The 23,251-nt window shown below is 37.4% G+C and overlaps 1 protein-coding gene across 4 annotated transcripts in view; it reads left to right on the top strand.

The window, feature by feature from the left end:
• NTRK3 (neurotrophic receptor tyrosine kinase 3) overlaps positions 1-17,907 on the top strand; it is a 472,049-nt gene extending 454,142 nt beyond the window's left edge. For all 4 annotated transcript variants that reach the window (XM_074234130.1, XM_074234132.1, XM_074234131.1 and 1 more), the window contains one exon: positions 876-17,907. In XM_074234130.1, coding sequence (XP_074090231.1) covers positions 876-1,061 — 186 coding nt within the window. In that variant the 3' untranslated portion in view covers positions 1,062-17,907. The remainder of the gene's footprint in view (positions 1-875) is intronic.
• The last annotated feature ends 5,344 nt before the right edge of the window (positions 17,908-23,251 follow it).

A 23,251-nucleotide genomic window follows, 5' to 3' on the forward strand; every position in this document is an offset into this window, starting at 1 on the left:
TATGTTCATATAAGAGCATTGTATCCACAGAGGACAAAAGAGGATGACTTGGGGACAGGAGTGGGTCATACAGTAATTAGAGCTGGGTAAACTACTCTGGACAAATTCATGGAGGAAATATGAGTCTTATGCTAAAGAGGAAAAGGGATATAGTTTGGTTTAAGGTGCATAGTGAAAATATTTGAATGACTCCAAGCAGAGTGCAAATGATGTGTTTATGGAGCTAAACAAAAAATATGTTCCTTGGTAGACCAGAATTTGGGCCAAGTATTAATTAAAGACAGGTATGGAAAGGGCATTAAATTTGAGGGAAGTGTTAATTGGAGCTAAATGATATTTGGAAGTTCTTTCTAGGATGTAAGAAGTTGAGGGACACAGTTAAATAATCATTGCTGAAAAGAGAAGGTAGTAAATGTGATCCAGAGACCTTCCAGGAAGAGAAGAGGAGGAAAATCAGAGGAAGTAATGCTAAATTAAGTGGGGGGTGGGAGCTCAAACAAGCATCAGGCACAAGAAGAAATAAGATAGTAGTATGGTATAGCAAAGTAAATAATGAACTAAGAAAATTGATTAAGCAGGTAGCAGGTATGTTTGGTCAAAAGGAGAGACTGGGGCAACTTCATGTAGACAAGTTTAGAGATTCTTCTATCTCACTCTTGGTATATGACAAAATCAGAAAAATCAGTGCCTCTCAACCCAAACCAGAAGCAAAGCAGTCTTTGAACACAATGACCCTTTTTTACTATTAGAATGTTTCATTTGAGCATTTTCTTTTTGGAGCCCAAATTGTAGAAGAAAGGTAGAAAGGTGTAAGACTTTGGAATCTCGATAGTGAATTTCCTTCTTCCTTTATCTTATTATTTTTTCTCTTTTAGGTCATTGAATGCATTACTCAAGGTCGTGTCTTGGAGAGACCCCGGGTCTGCCCCAAGGAGGTCTATGATATCATGTTGGGATGTTGGCAGAGGGAACCCCAGCAGAGGCTCAATATCAAGGAAATCTACAAAATTCTTCATGCTTTGGGGAAGGCCACCCCAATTTATCTGGACATCCTTGGCTAGTGGTCAAAAATTCTTTCTTGCTCCCTGCCCTACTTCTGTCCTACATGCCCTATTTTCCATTTCTTTCCTCCCTGACTGAAGCAAACATCTTCATATAAACTCAAGTGCCTGCTACACATACAACACTGAAAAAAACAAAAAACAAAACCTGACAACCTGTAAGGCAGTTTGACTTATATACATGCATATATATGCATATATAAAATATCTACAGAGATACCTTCCACACCAATTCAGAGAGAAGCTGCTGTTACAGAAAGTTATGACTTCAACAACAACGGAAACATAGAAAACCTTAAAAGTATTAAAAACCTTTTAACTAAAACTGTGGCCCCAGCAACTGGCCCCTGCTGCGTGTGCTTCTTCTGCTCTAGCTGTTCAGAGCTGAAGACCTTTGACAATGCAGAAAGACAATCTTCTTGTTGGGATGGGAAGAAATTAGGTGGGGTGAGAGTCTTGCTGCTCATGTGTGATACTCACTGAAGGTCTTAATAGGGTCCTGGTGTAGATGGCTCCTCCCAGGCAAGAGAACCACACCAGAGCAATGTTCCCTGGAAACTCATCTTATTTCTACCCTATTTCCCTTCTCAAAACTCTATCTCCACCCCACTTTCCACTCCAATGATAGCCTATCCCTGTCTCTTTTCCCATTTCAGGAGAATTTTCTAATTTACTGATTCTTAAACATAGACTTGATGTTTTGGGAACACACCATCATCATCCCTACAGGTTAACAAAAAAAAACAACAGAAGAAGATAAAATCATGGCAGCAGCAAAAAGAGAATTTGGTGTTGGCTGGGCTCAAGTTCTTTGCTGAACTTGGAAGGGGGTTTGTCATCTATCCTCTTAAGGATTCCCTTGCCTTAAAGAACAATGGGAAAAGACCTGTCTATCCACCTCCCCCTCCCCCCCAAAACCCCAACAACCTGGAAATACCACCCATCCCTAATAACAAATAACTTTCACTTTCCTATTCTTCATGTTTAGGTCACTAGAGAGATGTTGGGGGCAGGGAAGAAAAGCTCCATCATATTGTCCCATTTATTTGGGTCTAAAAAACTGCAGCTGTTAATCAAACAACTCTTAATTCCTTGTAGGTTAATTCCGGGAATGTCTCCTTAGGATTCTCTCTTTACTGGGTCTCCTCCCCTTTCCATTCTATTCCCTCCCCCTTTCTATGCTTCCTTGCTTCCTCTATCATTCAGTCATGCTGAATCTCAAAGTGAGGAAAGGGGAGATAGGTCATGACAAAGGAGATGGTCATATTTTCAGCAGAGAGCAGGGTAGGAAAAAGCCCATGGGGGGGGGGGAACCTATTGGGCACCTGCACCCAATCACTTTGCCATTCTTTTCACGTTCCCTTGCCTCTGAAAGGATTGATGCATCTGCCTTTGAGCTGTAGCAAAAATGCAGAGGGTGAGGAACAGTTTTTGTGGGCAGGGAGGGGGAGGGAAAGAGCTTTCTTTGGGAGATATTCAATGAGTGGCCACTGCAGCAGTCTTGGCATCTTAATGAGGACAGAGGCCTGACCAGTGAAAGAGAATGAGTGAAGCCTGGGCATGGGGAGCAGCTCCTCCTATTCCATTGCCAGAGGAATTATTGCCTTCCTGGATATTATTGTACCTGACTACAGTCAGGAGAGAAAGCAGAAAAGAGTGCCTGTCATGATATGAGAAAATAATGATTTTGTTCCCCTGTGCTTGCTAAATCTCAACTAATTCCTAGTCCAGTACTTCCTCAGAGACTGGTGGAAATCATGCCTCTATATAACTGGAGCCTTAGCCTAAGGGCTGTGGAAACTTTTCCTTCTCGGCTTTTCTAAGAACACATCTGCAGCCCATGGCATCCTGTCAGCTGATGGCAGTTGCTTCTAATCTGGAATATAGAAACCTCCTGTGTAGGAACCAGGGAAAATGATTTTATTCAAATAGAAAATTGCTGTACTGAGATGATGGAGAATGGAACTGGGACTCCTTAGCTGGACTTGAAAGCAGAAAAGGCTAACCAAGAGATTGGTCTGGTTCTATTCACTGATGTGACCAGAAAGCTCCTGAAGATGGTTGGAGAGTTTCCATAGATGAATGGAGGCAAGATCCCAACATGTAAAAAGAATAATTTGCTGTTCTATCCTATTTGGTGGTCTGTTCTTCTCTGCCCTTGGGAGTCTTGTTAAACTATGGGCCTTCTAATTGCCCAACAGAACACTGCAATGTGTTTTTGTTATTTGCTTTTTTTTTGTTTATTTTTTGGTAAATGAGGAAAGTATTCATAGAAAGGGGTATAATGAATGGAGGGGAGAGGGAAGAATCAAATGAGGTGGAAAGTAAGCTCTCCACTCTGGGAAAACCGCTAATGACTACAGGTAAAAATCACATTCTCCTATTGCTGCCTATCTTCTGACATAGATCTTGGACTCTCTTCTTATTTATTTTTTTCTTGAGACCTCATGTTGATCAATGAATGAGTGGGGGAATAGGGAGAAAAAGACTCAAGGTCTTTGTAGTTGGATCCCTGCAAGTGAACAAAGAAATTTTAAGTTGGATATTGATATTGAGAGTAATCACTGGGCTAATGAAAGAATGCTGTTCCTTTGGGCTCCTTGTGGAATCCTGAGAATGAAATTAAAATGATCATCTGATCCTATCATTTCATTTAATCTACCTTGTTGTAGTTAGAGGATGGGGGTGTGAAAATGAAGAAGCTGCTTTTTCTGTCCTTTGACTTTTCTCTCTACTGTTAATTCTGAATGGGGTCTGAATGAGTTGTTCATTTTGCTTGTTGAGAAGCTCTTCGGAGCAATTGAACAGTATCCATATATATTAGGAGTGAGGAGAAGAAAGGGGGCAAGGAGTGATAGAGAACTACCTTAGTGTTGAATGGGAAAAGCCTAGATTAATACCTTCTGATTATCAGTCACAACTGTGAAGTTATTGAACCTTTCTGGATTTCCAACCCCTCACTGTAAAATGAGAGCGATGGACTTTTTGATTTCTAAGAGCTCCTTCAGAGCAAAGATGTTATGCTATGACCATACTAACAACTATTTGGTCTTCTATCCCTTGTGCTACTTCTTTCCTGGGCTTCCCCTGTCTTTGGTCAAGTTGTATGATTCCCAGCACTTCCCCTCCCTCCCCCAGGAAATTGAGGTTAAACATATTATTAAAATGGATTTCCACTCCTTTCTTACCACCACTAAAATAAAACAAACCCCCTCTACCCTTTTTAGGGACTTAGATTCTGGGTGAATGTTGGTTTAGGGCCTCATCATGTGGCCTCTGCCCTTATTAGGATCACTGTGAAAATCTCAAGACATGGGAGGTAATCTGCTATTTTACCCATGCATCACTATTAATTAATCCTTTTTAATGATGGGGAAAAAGTGTCATACTGGAAACTCCTACAAAACTATTTCCTTTAGGAAACAGATTTTGCAACTTTATAAGCCTTCCTTATTTGAAATATGCCCTAAATTCCACCCTCTGATTTCATTCTTCGACCTCTGAGTGGAGTTTACAGGTAATTCCTAATCCCATTAATGGCCAATGGGGTAAAACTCTTGGATCCTTTCTTCACTCAACCTGCCACATACAAGTTGTCTCTGAAGACAGTCCTATAGGAAAGAAGGAAATTCTTTGTGACCTCCTCTCCTCCCCTGATTCCCCAGGAGAGCTATCATTTAATTTTCATGGTGACACAAGAATCAGCCACTAGAGCAAAAATGATGTCAATTTTGCAAACAAGGAAGAAACACTAACAGAATATAAAGAGCAGAAGTGAGTGCATGGGGTTTCATGCAAATATAAGTATTTGATCCTACAAAGGGGTAAGTCACATCTCCTCCTGTGCCCTCAGTTTCATTTTCTGTAAAATAAAGTAAGTTGGACCAGAGAAGTTCTAAGGTCCTTCTCAGATCTGAAAATTCATGATTCAAAAAACCAAGAAGAATTCTTGGCAGAGGGCAACAATACCATATTTTGTTGGATTTTTTCTGCTAAAAAAGAAAAATATAGCTGGAATTTGACACTCCTTTGCTGGGGGGGGTACACAGAAGCATGGGGTAAACAAAATGCTCTCATATTTTTGATAACACTTAATAGTTGCCCTTCCTCTATCTCAGGATATTAGCCAGCAGGTAGTGTAAACACCATTGTCTCCCATTTTACAGATAAGGAAACTGAGACTGAGAAGTTAAAGTGAATTTCCCTAGGTCACCCTTGAGATGACTCGGACTCCTATCTTGTTCTCTTTCTCACTATAGTAGACTCTCATGGGCTTGGGGGCAGGAGGCAATAGCATGGCTGCTGACTTAAGGTGTATTGATGGAGTGAAGAAGGCAGTTGAGTTCTTGCCAGATGGACTGGCAACTTTTCTGAGTTTAACAATGATGCCCTCAATAGGAAACCAATTGAAAAGATTCCAGAGTAGCTTTAGGCAATATGTAGTCTTCAGTTTGGGATATGATTATTTTGATCCCCAATATTCTATTCCATGCTTCAGAGTTTTTGAGAATAACTAGGATGGGGTCAAACACAGGGGGTGCCACAGACTTGAGGGTGACAAAAGGAGCAACAGTATTCCTAGAAACTTACTTGTTCAAGAATGAATCCTTATTTGCCATTTTAAAGTAATATAGCATCTTATTTTATTATCCTTCTGGTAGTGCAGCTTTTGAAGCAATGTTTAGCTTTCTTGAACATTGAGTATGGCAGTCCTGACATAATAGTTATCCTCACTTGTCCCTTAAGCTGATGGTAGTCTAGCCACTGGTAACTTTGTTTGGGTGCCAGCTTTCATCTTGAGGCCCTTCCTGGCTGTATTTGTCACCTTAGAATTCTCTTCACTCCTGCTCCCTTTGGCTCTGACTTGAGTATATAAAGTTTCCCATTGACTTGGCTCTATGATCCCTATGGTTTAATTTATTAAAGTTTCACCTCTGTCTTCTGCATTAAATAAAGTGTTTCCTCTATCATGAGATGTAAAGGGAAACTCCCTTTGTAAAACAGAAAATTTTCATACTTGTTCTTAGAAATGCTGAAACATTGAAACAGATTTTAGAAAATGCAACCTCTTAAGTTGTAATAAGACAAAAATATTTTGTATCATGATTCAATGAAAACTTAGCCTGGAGGTAAGGAAGGAGGGAAATGAAGCTTAGTCCCATAGGATTCTAGTGGGTGGGAAATGTAGAACTAAAAACGTCCAGGAGGCTGCAATCAGGTAGTGTGTGGTTTGCTATTCTTGAAATTGTTTCAAGATTATAATCTTGAAGTGTGTGATCTTTGAATAGCAGACATCCTAAAAGACCTCAGAAAATGTCCTCATCTGATTCTTCATCCATTGCCTTGTCTCACCAGACTAGTTAGCTGCCTCACCACTCTGGTGGTGAATATGACTAGAGTAGGTATTTCTCCAAGTAAACCCAAGGCTTTTCTCCATAGAAGGATTAGGAGAGTTAGGAGAGAAGCAGTGATTATTCTTTCTGCAATCTAAGGATGGAAATTCATTCTTAACAAAGATGGATGTGTAAATATTGATACATCTGCTATAAGAGTTATAATTAGCCACTGTAAAATTGAGGGAGTTTTTTGAGCCTATATCTTCTTGGAGCATGTGACCCTGTTTCAGAAAAGTTCTTTCCTTGCCTGCTATGGGGTTCATGCATTTCTTTCCTTCTGAAAAAGAAGTGCTTCAGTTCCAACTCCCCCCCCCCTCCTTTCTTGTGTGGTGATATACGGGGACTTTTTCCCCTGAGAAGGAGTCCTTTTAGAGAAAGGAATGAATGATAATCTAATAATCATTAAAGCTTCCATAACTTCACTTGAGGAAGGGAGGTAGGCAATAAACAAAACTTTTCTGTGATTGGTTTTATAACATTGCCTTAACTTCCTTTTTAATTTTTTTCTTCCTTCTTTAATCCCGTGCTAGGGGAAATCGGTCTCTTGCCCTCTCATTTTCTTAAAAGAGATGTATGTGTATGTGCGTGTGGATATGGAAGTAGAGAATATCTTCAATCGGATAGAAACTGGGTCACTGGGGTCTTCTTTTTCCCCTATGTTATCAATTATTTTTTCTTCAATTATATTTTCCCCAGTTCATAATTTAGAACAGTCAAGGAGGACAAAGATTGAAAGAGAGGTTGGCATGGTGTAAGGCTTCGTACAAACCCAACCCCTGCCCTTTTTTCTCTTCTCATAGAAAACCTTAGCAACTTCAGCATTTCTTAAAGACAACCAAAATTTCATAGGGTTGTAGACTACTAAAAGGCAAGTGAATCTCAAAAGTTATTTAGGTCCATCTGACATGGACCCCATGGAAGTGGTTCCTACAGGCAATAAATAAAGGACTAGTAAAATTGCTCATTCTTTAGAGATTATTTTGTAGAAAATACTCAGGGGAATGTTATTTGAAGCAACCATGACCTCAGAGGTCTGGGACTGCTTTCTCTGGTGACTGTCCATTTTGCATTGTCAATGCAGGGAGCTCACTTTTGAGGTTGGTGACTCTAGAACACCAGAAACCAGATGAGCAAAGAAATCTGACTGAAGTGATTTGATTTTTGTGGTCAAAAGAAAAAGAAAAAAGATTTATCTTTTTTTTTTTTTTGCTCCCATCCTTCTGCCTTTGTGGGATTGACAAGAGGACTTCTCAAAATAAGTGTTGTCTTAATGTGAGGTGAATCCCAGGACCACAAACAGTTTGGACTTCAAACAGTGAGAAAATTGGTGCTGAATGATTCGGCACACAAAGCAGAAAACTTTCATTTCCTTCAGGCAGGATGGAATTGACTGTTATATTAAGACTTCAGAAGGAGCACTGCCCTGGAGTAATTTCAGTGCTGTCAGACAATGTTGACATCTAGATTAACCTCTGTGCAGTGAATTTTATAGCAAAACTCATTGAGATGCCTGGGCTATATCTCCTGTAAATCCAATCTGGAACCATAGTGACCCATCCTGAGCTCCTCCTTTTTTTTTTTTATCTTCCCCACCCACTGATCTCCTTGTCCTTGAACTACCGAGTTACGGAGGACTCAAGATGGGGCTTCAGTTTCAGGAGCAAAGGCTCTGACCTTCCTCTGACTATAATGCTGAACCTGGTTTTCTGTATAGTTAGAGCCATGATGCCAGAGAAGCACAAATCATGGGATAAAAGTCACTCTGCTGATGACAGTTTGCATTGCATATCCTAAAACTGGCAAGAATCATGATTTCAAAAGAATGGGTTAGTTGTAAGTCACTGACTTCTTTCCACTCTGGATTCCACAGTGGTTTGTTTTGGTGATAAGGTTCTAAATGCAACAGGCTAGTTATTAAAGCCAACATTTTTTGAATCACCTTGCCTATACATCTTTTGGCACAAGAAGCTCATGCAGTTAGACCTGGGTTATTAAGTAGATTTTCCCTCTAAAACCCCAGCTGTATTTTATCTCAGGAAGAAGCACCCAGTTCTCTTTTCTTGGTTAGAAATTAGACATCTGAGCAGTACAGTGACTATAAACTATAGTAAGGCATTTCTGAAAATGGCTTGTGATTGTTCACTGTCATCATCTCTACTGAATTGTACAATTGCTGGAGACTGTATGTAACAAATTAAATGAACACAATGACTGATTTAAACCTAATTCATTGGGTCAGAACCTTTCTGAACTCTTGGAATAAACTTGAGGACTCCAGAAAGGGCCCTAACCTGGGATTCTAATCATCCTTCAGATCCAGTTCTCCCCTAGTACATAGAAGCCTCAATATTTTGGGCCATAATCATCTATAGAATCTTAGGGAACATGATGCTGTGGTGTTTGCTGATTGATTCTCTTTTAAAAAGTTACCCTGCTTTTTCCTCTCCTTTTATGCATGAGAACTTCCATTAATAATATCTGTTAGGGAAGATATTAATACCTAACCATACTTGCAAGGAAGAGTATTTCATTTTTAGACAGAAAATGTGATATATTCAACATCATAAAGTCAAGTCAATTAACTATATATGAAAAATAATTCATCTCCTATTTTGTTTTAGATGCCTGGACATTTTGTTCTGCATATGGATATTCTTTTTCATTTTATATTATCAATATTTATGCAATGACATGTACACATATGCATTGATCCAAATTCATGTGACTTAATGATAACAGTTTTATGGCTATGGTGTATTTATGTATAGTGTATTTGCTAACTTATTACCTATTTTTCCTATTCTTGTATTTCAACACCAAGCCTATGACAAGCACTATTATTTCTCCCCTCTATTTCATTTTTTATAATAAGTTACCTTTAAAGGAAGACTAAATCCTGAGTTTTTCAGCTCTTCATGGAGAGGAAACCACCTTACAGACGTGACTGATGTTTTCAGGAGAACTTAAGAAAGAATATATTATAATTTGCAAAAGAAAAAAATGGATTGAGATAAGGAAATCTGGGCTTTAGTATTGCCTCTGAAATGGAATAGTTCTCTATTCTTTTGCAAATCAACAATCTTTTCTAGCTTCAGTTTCTTCATCTCCCAAAAGAGGGGGTTAAACTAGATGAACGAAAAGAATCCTTCCAATTTAAATATTTTGTGTTTCTAGGGGTTACCACTTTCTATAGAATATTTTGTCTATCTAGCCAGTATTATGTGCAGGGATTGCAACTAAAACAAATAATATTAGGAACCCCAGACTAAATTCAATGACCAGAAGAAATATTTATTTCAAATAATTGCATAGCAAAATAAAGTACCTTGTTAACTGAAGCAAACCAGAAATTTCACTTATATATATATTTTTTAAATATCCATCTGTAACATCAAAATATTGACCAGACTTTATCTGAGCAAATATTCAAGTTAGTTTAAGATTTGCAACAAAAAACTAATAACACCCTCAGTGACTCTCACTGAACATTCAGGGACAATTACCTTTGGGTTAAGCCAAGTTTCTAACTTATTTTCCATTTGGTTTCAGAGAAAATTCTACCACTTAACTAGGCATTGAGAGTCCTGTTTGGTTCCTTGCATAGAGCAGGAGGAACCATTCAGCAAGCCAAGGTGGCCATGATGCAGAAGGTCAACTTTTTTACAATACAGTAAAACAAATGCTTATGTCACTATCCTGAAAGCTCTCTACATCTTGTCAAGTCTTTTTTTTTAATTTCAAATTTGCATTATTTTTCATTGCTATAAGCCAAAGGTTAAGTCCAGTTGATATGACTCTGAATAGTTAGAACTCCTCCATCCTTTCTGACAAAGTTTCTCATATTGTCCCCTCTCTAACACCACCTAATTGTTTAATCACTTCTCTCTTGGACACTGGGTTTACTAGATGTGTGCTGTGCCGGCAATGGAGAGATCTGTTCTTTACAATGTTACCATTTTAATCAGAGCTCGTGGAGCATAATCATTTTTTTCTAACTCATTTGAAGAGAGCTTCAAGGTTTATAAAGCACTATTTATATGTCATCTTTTTTTGATTCTCATAAGTCCGCAAAGAAGGTAACATTTTTATCCCCATTTATAGGTGAGGAAACTTACCCAGAATCAAATAATTAGTGTCTGAGATGGGGATGTGAACCTAGATTTTCATATGTTCATGTTTAGGACACTGTACTACTTTGCTTTATGATATATACATATCACATTTAACAGTCTGCTATAATGGTAGTCTATTACTCTAATTTACTTCCTAAAGATGGTAGAGAGTTATATGTTATTCAGAGTAAGTATGAGTACTTTTGCCACCCTGGATTATCAGCACATGGGAAGGTATGTGATATACATCCCAGTGCCTTCTAGTATACCATTTCATTGCATGGAAACTTGAGCTATGCTTTCAGTCTCCCTAACTCCAAAATGTAGCATCTTCCCCTTTGTTGAGTTGTGAAAATACCAATGAAGTAGGAAGAATTGCTTCATTAGGGTTCACATTTTGTTCTAGGCTCTAGGAGAAAGAAAAAAAATATCTTCCCAATTAGACAAATATTTTTTGGACAGGATCTGGGACCACAGGTCAATTTAAAAAGCTCATTCTCTCATTCTTTCTTTCTGACATCCATCATATCTTTCTACTTTGTTTACATGCCTTGAGTCACTGTTATCTGCATATTTCTTTTTCCCTGAAACATTCAATCTGTTCCTCTAACTTTTAACAAAGATTAAGAATGCTTAAACCAAATATTGGACTTTTTCCTCTCATCACCTGTAGACTTTGATGAATGACCCATGTTCTCAAGGAATGGAAGAACTACATGACAGGAAGTGATTTACCTCATTAGCAGAGTGACTGTTGTAGAAGTATGTAGATTTGTTGAAGGCATCAGCATCTCATATAAGGTGACATTTTAAAAAATTAAATAACTCATTGTGACAGCACAAATGAGGTGATTAAGCCAAGCTGCTGCATGCTATTAACATGCTCCTTGTCTTGGAAACAGAGGTGGAAAAGGTGACCTGGGGTCATCCAAGTCATTGCTTCTGGTTACCTAAACAATTCAAATGATGTATATTATTCCTATCCTTTGTCTCAAGGACAATAACTACACATGTTTACCTGATGCACTATCAAACTACTTTTATCATTAGAAAATTCTTTAACATATCTAGCCCTAATATATTTGTAGCATTTTAACTAATAGCTCACATGTCAGCAACATTATACTTATCCAATCCATCTTAATATTTACAGAAATGGCATATGATTCAGAAGTTCCTTGATTTCTCTATTTCCCCCTCAGTTTATTGGGAAGGACTTCATCTCTATATATGAAAGCTTTATCAATGTCTAGTGGAATTACAGTATTCAACTGGCTTTCTCATAAATGATAAATGAAGAGGCTTTTTGAATGATACTACAATTCTATCATTTTGTTTTGATAAAGGTGGAGGTATACCCTCACTCAAAACTCTAACTGGTTTTAAAGATTTTCATTATTTGTCATTCTGTTTATTAAGGCCATGTTATCATACATGTTCAGAGCTAAATAATGCCTTAAGATAAACTAAAACCTGTGATTGCTAAAATGTTTCACTGAAGAAAAAATCGTTGGCACACCTTATTTCTATGTTTAGGACTTTGAGCATCTATTCAAATTTACTACTAGTCTACCATTTTTAAACCATTGTCTACGCTCATCCCCTTTACATGATATTTTCCTTTGGTTTAGTGCATAGTAATATCTTGTTATCTTATTGGCAAATAGTTACTTCTTTCAGATAGTTGGTTAAAATTGATAGGAGCCAGGAAGTTCTAATTTCTTCCATTTCCAAAGAAATATGGGGGAAATACACTAAACTAAAAGAATTCCATTTCAAACGGTTAAAAAAACTCAAATTCTCAATTCATTTATAATCATGTGTGAGTTCACTTCACATCGACAAATATACTGTTGGAAACTGAATCGACAAAAAAAATTTCTTCTGAAAAACTGATGCTAATTTCCAGGCTGGCTAGATGACATTATTAATAACCTTTGAGGAATCTGAGATATTTTGCAGCGTCAGTGAGTATTTTTGTAAGAACCCCAAATTATGACTACCTTAGAAATTCAAAACTTTCTTGTGAAGAAAGGGAAAGAAAATTCTGGATGGTGAGATGTGATTAAACAGATCAGCTCTTAAGGGGTACAGCAGGAATTGGACCACTGGCTAGATAGAAATGAGGAAGCAGTTCATTGACTTGTTTAAATACCATCTGAATCAAATTTTAGACCTCTGACATTCCTTCCAACTGTGAAATAGTGACTTCTGTTAGTTTTTGAACAAAAATAATACCTGTGTCCCAAAGGTTCTGAAGGTTATTTTCCAAAAAATCTCCCATAAATAAAACATTACAGTCCTTTGAAAAAGGAATCTGAATTGAATTAGAACTAAGATTTTTAAAATAGGGGTATGAAATCTGAGAATCTCAGTCAATTCAAAAAGATAGTTTATAATTCATTCTGTAAATCTTGAGGTGATAACCTCTTTCATAATAAAGCAAAAGGTCTGCCTAGGACAATCTGCCTCAGTGTATGATTTCCTAGCAACACAACTGATTATTTAGAGATTTCAATGGTATCATTGGAGGAATAACTCAGGTTATGGCAAACCTGAAAAAATTTCTTAACAGGAACAAGGAGAACTTGTTTGGACACCTTTTTCTTGCTCTGGCTGAGAGTTTAACATTTCTTGGAGACCAACAGGCTGCTCCATTTGCAAGGACAGATAAGATTGCTCTGAATTGATAGTACAAAACAACTACTCACCTAAGCCAGTGGAAATGGAGGTAATCATCAATGACATATAGCCACTATTGCACTACAGTGTCAAGTTGCCTGCTTGATTAATTCTATGACTTGAGAAGGAACTCTTTCAAGGAAAGTTTCAGAAGGTACAAGAAGGAAATAAGTTCAAAGAGGACAGTTCTTACTTTGTGAGAAAATACAAAGGTCATCATTCCCCTGGAAAAACTTTGTATAAACAGGGGAAGAATAGTTTTCATTTTTATATCTGTTTTGCAGTCCCAAATTTCAAGGTATGCGTGTGTGTGTGTATGTATGGTTGAACAGGAGAGGAAAGGAAGTTGTTTATGATTCCAGAGCACAGTAAAGCTCCCCTACATTTCTAGGAAATGTGACCATTGAATTATATTTGGAGAGATAGAAAAAAATATGGATTTGCATTTTGTGTAGATTTCCTCCCCACCCCCACCCCCACCATTCTTCTTGCTAAAACAAGTCATAACAATTTAAATCAGTTCAATTTTTGATATTTAGAACACTTGCTCCACAGATAATACAGATAGTCTGCTAAAATTCAAAGATGGCAATATTTAGTCTAAACCAGGGAATAAATAGATATAAAATGAGGTCAAATTGTTTTAATGACCTATAAACATCAAAATCTTGCCAATTTTAAAAACCTATGGGGGAAACATGACTTCTGCATAAGAGATTTCTGATGCTTCAAAGATCAGTTTTTGCCTGAACCAGTATATAAAGTGGGCATTTAAATAAATATTTTGGGGTCTACACAAAGATTACTTACAATTTTCCATGTGATGGATTAGATTTCTCTATTCCAGAATGGTGAATTATTGTTTGAGCATTGCTGTCTGTGTTCAGGACCAGGGACAGCAGTCTTCCCTCATGAAACACTGCCTGGTTTCTACTCTGACTTGGCAAACAGAGAACAGACTTCTTTTTCATGCTTCTAAACCTCTAGGGATGCAAATGGGAGGTTTTGTCTTTAAACTTTGGTAGTCATCCCCTGGAAAATGATATTTTTTTTAAACTCCCAGGCCTGGTTGTTCATCTGTTTCTATTACATTGTCCCAGTTCTGGAAATTGGGGGAAATAGAACTGAAAGAAAAGCAAACATCCATTGAGATCATACTTTGGCACCTTTTGTCTGCAGAAACCATCACAGTGCTCAACTTAGTTGTGAACCACAAAGTTAGGAAATACTATTAGTGTAGACTCAAAAAATTTGTATAAGTGTATTTCTTTCTTTCCCCATATATTTTTTCCACAAAATGCAAGTATATTTTGGAGACAATATTCATTTGGACACATTTTTATGGGACTTGAAAACAATATTCCAAGCATGTGAGACAAAGTGCAAATTGCAAACTAGAATCTTATTATTTCTATAATCTATAAACATAAAAGTGTGGAGAAATCAGAGGGTCACTGTTTTCAATCTAGTTACTCACAGTCTCCCCTAAATGTGCTATTCAGTATGACATCTTCCCTTTATGAAATACAGTTAATTGTTCCTATCAATTTTATTATAATAACATATTAGTTAGATATATTGAAAAACTAAGAAGAACCATGTTTTCTACATATTGTCTCTATAGTTTGGGTCTGTCCATTTATCATAATTCAATGGAAAACATAGGTGCCACCTTTGAACCCACGTTACCTCCACCCCCCAGTGAATTTGTAAATGCAGCATATAGAATCCTTTTTAGTTCATGTCAGTGTGGCTTCTCTGCATGGAAGGGGAGACAGGTGGCTCAGATTTCATCTTAAGTGCCATCTTCTCCACAGCTGCAAAATAAACTTCAATGAAACTGCCTTTGAATCCTACAAAGTACTAAACTCTCTCTTTTTCTATTCTCTGGCTCCTTCAGCAATGCCTGTTGTCTTTTTGAATGGTTCCCAAAAGAGTATTTGAGATGTTGGCTAAATATTTCAATATGGGGCTAAGATAGTCCCATTTGAGTAACTCCCCTGCTAAGAATAAGTAGAGAATAAAAGTGGACAACAGCTATATCTTAAAAGTGAACTGATACCATTTATAATCATGATTTCTGGACCAAGTCTGCAGTTCTGGATAGAAGTTATTCTTTTGCTTTTCTCCTGGTATATTGGATGAAATATAGAACCAAATCAGATTTTTTCCATAGGAAAATATATGCATATATTTATATGTAGAGTGGGAAAGGTTTGGGAGGGGTAATAGAAGTCTTTAATTACTATATAAATTATATGAGATTCTTGTATTTAAAGGTGGGAACAACTGTAGGTCTTTGGTAATACCATACAAGACAGTTTTGATTGATTTGATTAGAGATGAAGTGGCAATCCTAAAAGGAGAAAAAATATTTTAGGAGGAAAAAGTTGCCAACTGGATGATAATGGATTTAAAGAATAGGAGGTAAGGGGATTTCTGGTCAACTGGGAATTACATTGGGGAACAGACCAAGACATCTTTAAAATGTGAAAGGGATAAGGCAGAAATTTAAGGAAGGAATAAGTTGGAAAATAAAGACCTCCAAATGCATTTAGTTTGTAAAAGCCCTGAAGCTTTCTAGGGTTATTTCAAACCTCTGATCCTTTATAGGTCAGCTGAGAACTGCTTTCAGGTTCCTTATGGCAAATACCTTACAAACACCAAAGTCTCAAATTTTCCACTGTCATCTGGAATTAGCTGCCATAAATGTATATTTCCCCCCTTTTCCCTATGTGAAAGGGACTCATTTTCAGGAGAAGTGTCCTTTAAAAACCCAGCTAAACCTGGAGGTAATTTTTTGCATGAATGGCTTTTTACAGATAGGCTTAATGCAGAACAAAAAACTTGTGTTAAACTAAGTGCTACTTTACATACCTTATTTCAAAAGAAATGAAGGATTTATTGCCATGTAAATGATGTACACTGATTTGTTTCCTACTGGACATTACATGTCCTTTATCTTTATTCAGACTTGAGCAGAAATATTTCAATATCTGAAGAATCAGCTGGTACCTGCTTCAGTGCACTAGGAGATTAGTATGTACTCAAAAAGCAATTTTGGGAAAGAAGTTTGAGTGCTGTTAAAAACTAATTACCCTCCCCTCCCACCAAGTTTTCTGTACTAAATATATTTTAAAGCATTTACATCTGTAAGCATCTGACAGTATGTATGGGTGTGTGTTGGTATGTATGTGTCCATATGATTGTTTTAAAATATTTGTACAATTTATTGGTTTTTGGAGGAATTATCTAGATTAAGAAGTTTACTGAGCAATGATATGTAAAGGGTATATACATGAGTGTGTCTATGTATGTGTGAGTGTATGTATGTATAAGTATTTGAAACCAAGTCAAATCTACCTGCACATAAATACACCCAAAATATAAGTTGGCTTGGAAAAATGTTGAGCAATATGTACAATGTTGTCTAACTATGGATGAGAGATCTTTTGGCAACATGGGTAACATTAGAGATATGGAATGCTCAACTGGAGTTTACCTGATTTATTTTCATCTCAACTGATATTTCTAAATTCTTGTGTAGGATTAGAAAATATTCTTCTAAGATGCTTATGTGTTCTTTCCAGTTCTCTGAAAAGTTAAGCTCCTGCCTCTTTCCCATCCTTTGGATTCCAAAGTAGCTTATTTCCAATGTAAGACTGAAATTTTTTAGTAAAAAAAGATGTCTTTCCTGCCTCTTCCTTGAGGTAATGTTTCTTAAGCACTTTTCCTATAACGAGGAAGAAAACACTTGGATATGCCCTATTCACCTGTATATTGGCCATATTTGGAGCATCAATTTTGTCATATGTAAAATGCATGAGCCATCTGAAGATACAGTAATAATTGCATTGGCCATTGGATAACAGGCTTATGGTCCAGGTGCAACTGTTATGTGAAGGTGGCCTTTATGTGAGTAAATATATTAATATTATCTTGATAAGATACTCCTTGGGGGGGGAGGGAAGTGCTCAACTTAATTTAAGGGATATGTTGAAAAAAACAATGTCCCACCCTTATTCCTTTTCCTAGCTCCCTTTCACTCTCCCCAACCTCAAAACAAAACAGATAATTATTTTTTTAAAACTATTAATAATTTATGTTTAGTACAAAGGATGATTTAATGGCATCACCAAAGGTCATTTCTTCCATTAGACATTTTTTTTTCTCACTCTGCCCCCTTTAGTCATCAACTCATGAGACCATCTGTCACTCTCATGCCCATAATCCCAAAGTAAACATTTTTTCTTTGGGTTCTATTGGATTTGGATTTAAAGGTGGGGGGCAGAGGTTTAACAAAATAGCACTAACAAATACAAAACATTCTTCATTTTCAAATTTCAATTGCTGCAAATGAAGGCAAACTCTTTTCTTGACTTTTGTTTAGAACACCTTTTATACATATATATGTATATATGTGTGTGTATGTATAGATATATGTATGTATATGCACATGTACATGTATATATGTATATATCCATCTCAAATATAAATATATCATATGTGAGAGTTGTAAATATTCCTTGGCCATCTGTCTTCCTCATAGTATCATATCTTCAGTGTTATGTTAACGACTCCATTTATTGATTGATGAAAATGTGTGTAAACCTGTATCTTCCTGACATAGTTTATGTAGAGTCTCTTCTCAAATAAAATGCAAAAAAATGATTTATTGTCTTTATTTTTATTTATCAATCAGAGATAAATTGAATCAAATCAAGGATTATAGTTGGAAGGTAGGGTCAAGAAGATATTCACAAAGGTTTTATCATCTAAGAGTACTAAAAGAAAGGAAACACTTATTTGTTGACTGTAAGAGCTACTTGTGTATTTCTAGGCCAGAATTTTAGGGAAGACAAGAAATAAGGGTTGGATTTAATTTTGCATGAATCAAATTACTTGTTCAAGGAATAACATAACATTTGAATTTTTATCATATATCCTTATTTTCAAACAAGTTTTGCCACTCGACCTAAAATTGTTTAGGCATTGTCCTAAGGTAACAGGAGTGGATTAGATAGAAACAACCTTTTGGAATAATTTTGCTCCAAATGATTCTATAATATTTTGAAAAAGAAAATTTTAAAATCAATGCACCTTTTCTCAGGGTTGGTTTCATGGACCAATTAGTCAACTCAAAATCTATCATTCTATGATTCTATGAGTTCTGTTTTAGGCAAAGTATTCAAATGGCAAGAAGTATGCAAAGCACTTTATATAACTTTAAGTACAATATACAAATATCCATTATTATCATCATTATTATTGTTATCATGAGGCATACCAACTTTATTCACCTTGAATACCTACCGTAAAAGAAAGAATGTCTGAGACATTTATATTTAACTTATACAATCTTCATTCTTTTTGATGGATTCCATATTGGCTCAGTGGGAATCCATATATACCTAAACACTAGTCCAAGGTTTTCATAATACCACCTTTCATTATGACTCAAAGATCCTTGATCAGTCTACCACATACTTTCAATTAATTTGGAACTACTCAATCAAGAAACACAACCTCAGAATGATTCAAACAGAAATAGAGTTCCATTCAAAGTACTAGAAGTCTTGGAAAGTTTCATTCATTTGTTGCCTTAAATAATAAATAAAATTAGATTTCATTTTAAAATTACTGCCCCAAAAGTAGCAAAGATGAGATATTGGTTAAAAAGTCATACATTTTATATATAATGATCATACATCATATGTTACAATTTACCATAAAGAATCATAGATATTGATTTGCAAAGAACATTTATAACCACATAGTCCAATTACCACACTATTAAATGACATCCTGGGTCACACATTTAGGAAATAGGATCTGAATTCAGTACTTTTGACCTCAGATCCAAAAGTCTTTGCAATCGTTAAGCTTCTTTATCAGTGGTGGAGCTCCCACACAAAAGGAATTTCTGAAGCAACCCCCAAATAAAAGCAAAAACAAATAAATCCATGAGGACAAAGAACTATCAGCCATTTTTTTGCTGCTTGGGTACAGGTTGGGAGTATGAAGCAGGAAATGGATTCAGAAATTGAAGCTTTCCTTGAAAACTGAGATTTGAATGATAGACAGCTATCAATCACATCTCTTTGCTTATTAGGTTGTGGGGATTTTTTAGCATTTAAAAATATTGGATGTCCTCTTTATGCTGCTTATCATCTTACACCTCTCCTATAGAGATGTTCAAGGTGACTTGGATAATAACCAGGGAGATGTTCAGTAACATCCTTACCACTTTGTTTTCTCCATCACTGAGGTTTACAATGTTCTCAATTATTGAAATCATCAGTGCAGAGCTCTGCAGAGGGTCTAATTATTGCCCTGCTTGCCACTGACTGATGAGCCACAAGGGCCTGGAGATGAATTTGAAAGCATTGGAGGAGGGGTATTATCTTAAGAACAACAGATGACTTGGGTCTTGCTTGAGGAGAACTGATTAGATTACCCTGGGACAGAAGTTTGGGGGCAATCATTTCCAAAGTTATTGATTATTGTATAATCTGATAATGATAATAGCTATCATTTATATCAAACTATCTAAAATGCTTTATAAATATCTCATTTGATCCTCACAACCACCATGAGAGATGAGTACTAGTATCATGTCCATTTGACAGATGAGGAAACTGAAGCAAATAGGGCAAGTGACTAGCCCAGGGTCACATAGCCATTAAGTAACTGATGCAGAATTATAATTCAGACCTTCCTGAGTCCAGGTTTAGTGGCCTATGCACCATACAAAGTGATTATTTGTTTCTAATAGACATAGGTGGCCTAAATCAGGTAGTATTTATATATATTCCTTAGACCTTAAACTTCCCCCCAACCCCCATAAGTTTGGAAAATAGATATTTATATGCATTTTGTTATTCTAGTCAAAGTAGCTGACTTTTAGCTAGATGCCATGGAAAGATGGAAAGAGAAGAGAAAGGAAGGTTATAGGACAAATGTTATGTCCCAGTATTAGATGCTTCTGTCTCAGCTCAATGAGCTAGGTATCTAAGCAGATAAGAAAGGGGCTATGATTGGGTATGAGAAAGCCTCTTGAGGGTGTCCTCTCCCATGTATACTATGAATAGAAGTGCCAAAATAGCTGTCAGATGGATTTATGACATTGAGATAATTTAGGCTCTCTCCATTCCCAAATAGAATCATGCCAGTTTCATCTCTGAGGCTATTTAGAATAACTGGAGTAATTGGAGGTCTTGACGGTCCCTTCATACAAAAATTCCAAACAGCATTTTAAGATATCTTAAATATGATTTAGTCCAGATCACTTTACAGATAAGGCAACTGAAACCTAGTGAGGTAAAGCACTTTGCCTTAGATTGCCAGGCTAGAATGGTAGGGTCAGGCCGAAAACTCAGTTATCCTGCTCTCATTTTTGTCTTTAATATACTATGTTGTGGAGCTGAGACCCCAAGTTAATTCCATTCCTTCTCCCATCATTTCTTTTATGAATTACCATTCCTATTATCTAGGGAAAAAAGAAGGATAAAGTAATGATTCAATCATCATCTACTACCACCATAAACTACTGTGCCAGGGACACTACAACCGTTCATTTCCTGTGGAATGCAACAAGCCTGTGTCTCCTGCTACATAATGGAAAGCCCTGTTGGCAGAGTTATGCTCAGTAGGGCTGACCATAAACAAGATTTATTGAGTTAGTTCATTTACTGCCTCCGATGCTGGCCCTAGCTGCCAGACGTTTGACTGACAATTTCTGTTTATTTATTTCTCACTATATAATATTCGACTTCACATTATAAATTATTCTGATTGAAATTTCATGGCTCCTGCTAAGATATTTATTGACAGTGCAATGATCTATGGCCATGACCCTTTTCTGTTGGAGCATACTGGATCAGGATCTGTGGTTCTGTCAGGAAAGTGTGGGCATTGAGATCCCTGAAAGTGAGGAGGAGGCTCAGCAGTTGTGGTCACTGACTGAGTCCTTGCTTTCTTCATGCAATAGAAGTTGAATGGAACTCTAATAAAAATCATCTTGGCATCATATGGACTACAGGTACTGAAGGCACTGTTCCTCAGGAACTCTAGAAGTATAGAGATTAAAAGAGAGTAGATAGCTATCAGGGATTCAGAGATCGGCAGAAGATGAAATGACAGGACTTCCTAGAAGTTGTGGACAGCATAAGATCTGGATGTTCAGTACACTCAATGCTTTTTCTTACTATCCCATACACTACAGTTTTCACTGATCTCATAGCTCAAGATGATGGGAAGTATATAGGCTTATCATTGGGATGGGTGAATGTTGTAATTATCAAGTTAGTTCAAATGTGTTCATGGGTAAAGGAAAAGGACCTATTTATACAAAAATATTTATAGCAACTCTTTTTGTGGTGGTTAAGAATTTGAGATCAAAGGAACGTCCATCAATTGGGGAGTGGCTATCCTTCATTATTGAAGAAGACCAAAATGATATCACTATGTTTGAAACAAATTACCGTGTCCATTTGTGGCTGATCAGACCAATATGAACTCAAAATGTCCTAACATAGATTGGGCACAAATAGTCTATGTGAACACCTGGAGCGCTTACTTTAAACTTACATTGGTCATGTTTCCTTTGAGCTGCTTCAATTCTGTTTTCCTCATAGAGTGCAGCACCCTCTATAATGAGGGCTTGTCATGTTGCGTGGCCCTGTGACAGTATCTCCCATGCTGTGCAATCAATTCTAAAGTTCTTTTTTTTTTTATATTTTATTTTTCCAAATGCATGTTATGGAAGTTTTTCAACATTCATTCATTCATTTGAATATATGTATTTTCAATTTACAAAATTCCCTTCCACCCTCCCTTCTCACTGACCCCCCAGCAGCAGTCAGGTTAATATTGTATATGCACATTTGTGTTAGACATTTTTACACAGTAGTCAATTTCAGTATTAGGAATTAGGATTAGGGTAAAGAAGTACATAAGCGATATTTTTTTAAAAAGTGAATGTAGGGGCGAAGCCAAGATGGCAAAAAGAGCAGATCATGTCTTAGGCACTCTCTCATAAATCTTCGAAACTAAGGACTTTAAATTTTCGAGAGACAGAACCCACAGAGGGATCCAGTGAGGCAGTTCTCCTACTCAAGGTAACATGGAAAAGAGCAGAAAGGCTCTGCTCCCCCGGGTTGGAGGGGCAGCCCGCCAGAGGGGTGGCCCGCCAGAGCAAAAGAACTTCAGCCTCCTGGAGACAGCCCCAGGGCACTGGGAGCCCCAGCTCACAGCAGTGGGGGAGTCTCCTGAGCTACACCCCAGGGAGTACTGGACACAAATTGGGGGAACAGCTGGGGGACCTCTGCCAGAGTGAGCATGTGAAGTCCAGCCCTCAGGACACACAGCAAGCAGCTTGGCCAAGGCAGGAAATAGAAGCAGGTGGAGTGCATAAGCAGGAGTCCCCAGGACATGAGCCCATTCAGCTGAGGGAGGGAGGGGAGTGAAGAGAGACTGCCAAGCTCTGTCCTCTGCCCCTGGAACAGGACTCTGGGACTCTGAAGACATTCAGATCCTGATCACCGTCTAGGCCCCCCCATAGAACAGCAGAGACCCCCTCCACCTCAGCCCTGTAGCAGAGGGAGGTGCATATGGTTATTCACAGATCAGGAGGGAAGACAGAGCCTCACACACTGAGACCCTTGTGGGAGTGTCCCAAAAGCTCAGGAAACAGGCTGAAAACAGGCTTAGGCTGGGAAAATGAGCAAATAGAGAAAAAAGAGGAACACCATTGAGAAATACATTATCTATGATCCCAAGAAGGATCAAAACACTCAGTCTGAAGATGAGGAAGCACATGCTCCTGCATCTAAAGACTCCAAGAAAAAAACAGAAATTGGAATCAGGCTATGACAGAGCTCAAAAAAGACTTTGAAAATCAAATGAGGGAGTTAAAAGGAAAAACTGGGAAAAGAAATGAGATAGATGCAGGAAAAACATGAAAATGAAGTCAGCAGCCTAGTCAAGGAAATCCAAAAAA

This window comes from Macrotis lagotis, chromosome 4, assembly GCF_037893015.1.
Source record: "Macrotis lagotis isolate mMagLag1 chromosome 4, bilby.v1.9.chrom.fasta, whole genome shotgun sequence".
Lineage (NCBI taxonomy): Eukaryota > Metazoa > Chordata > Mammalia > Peramelemorphia > Peramelidae > Macrotis > Macrotis lagotis.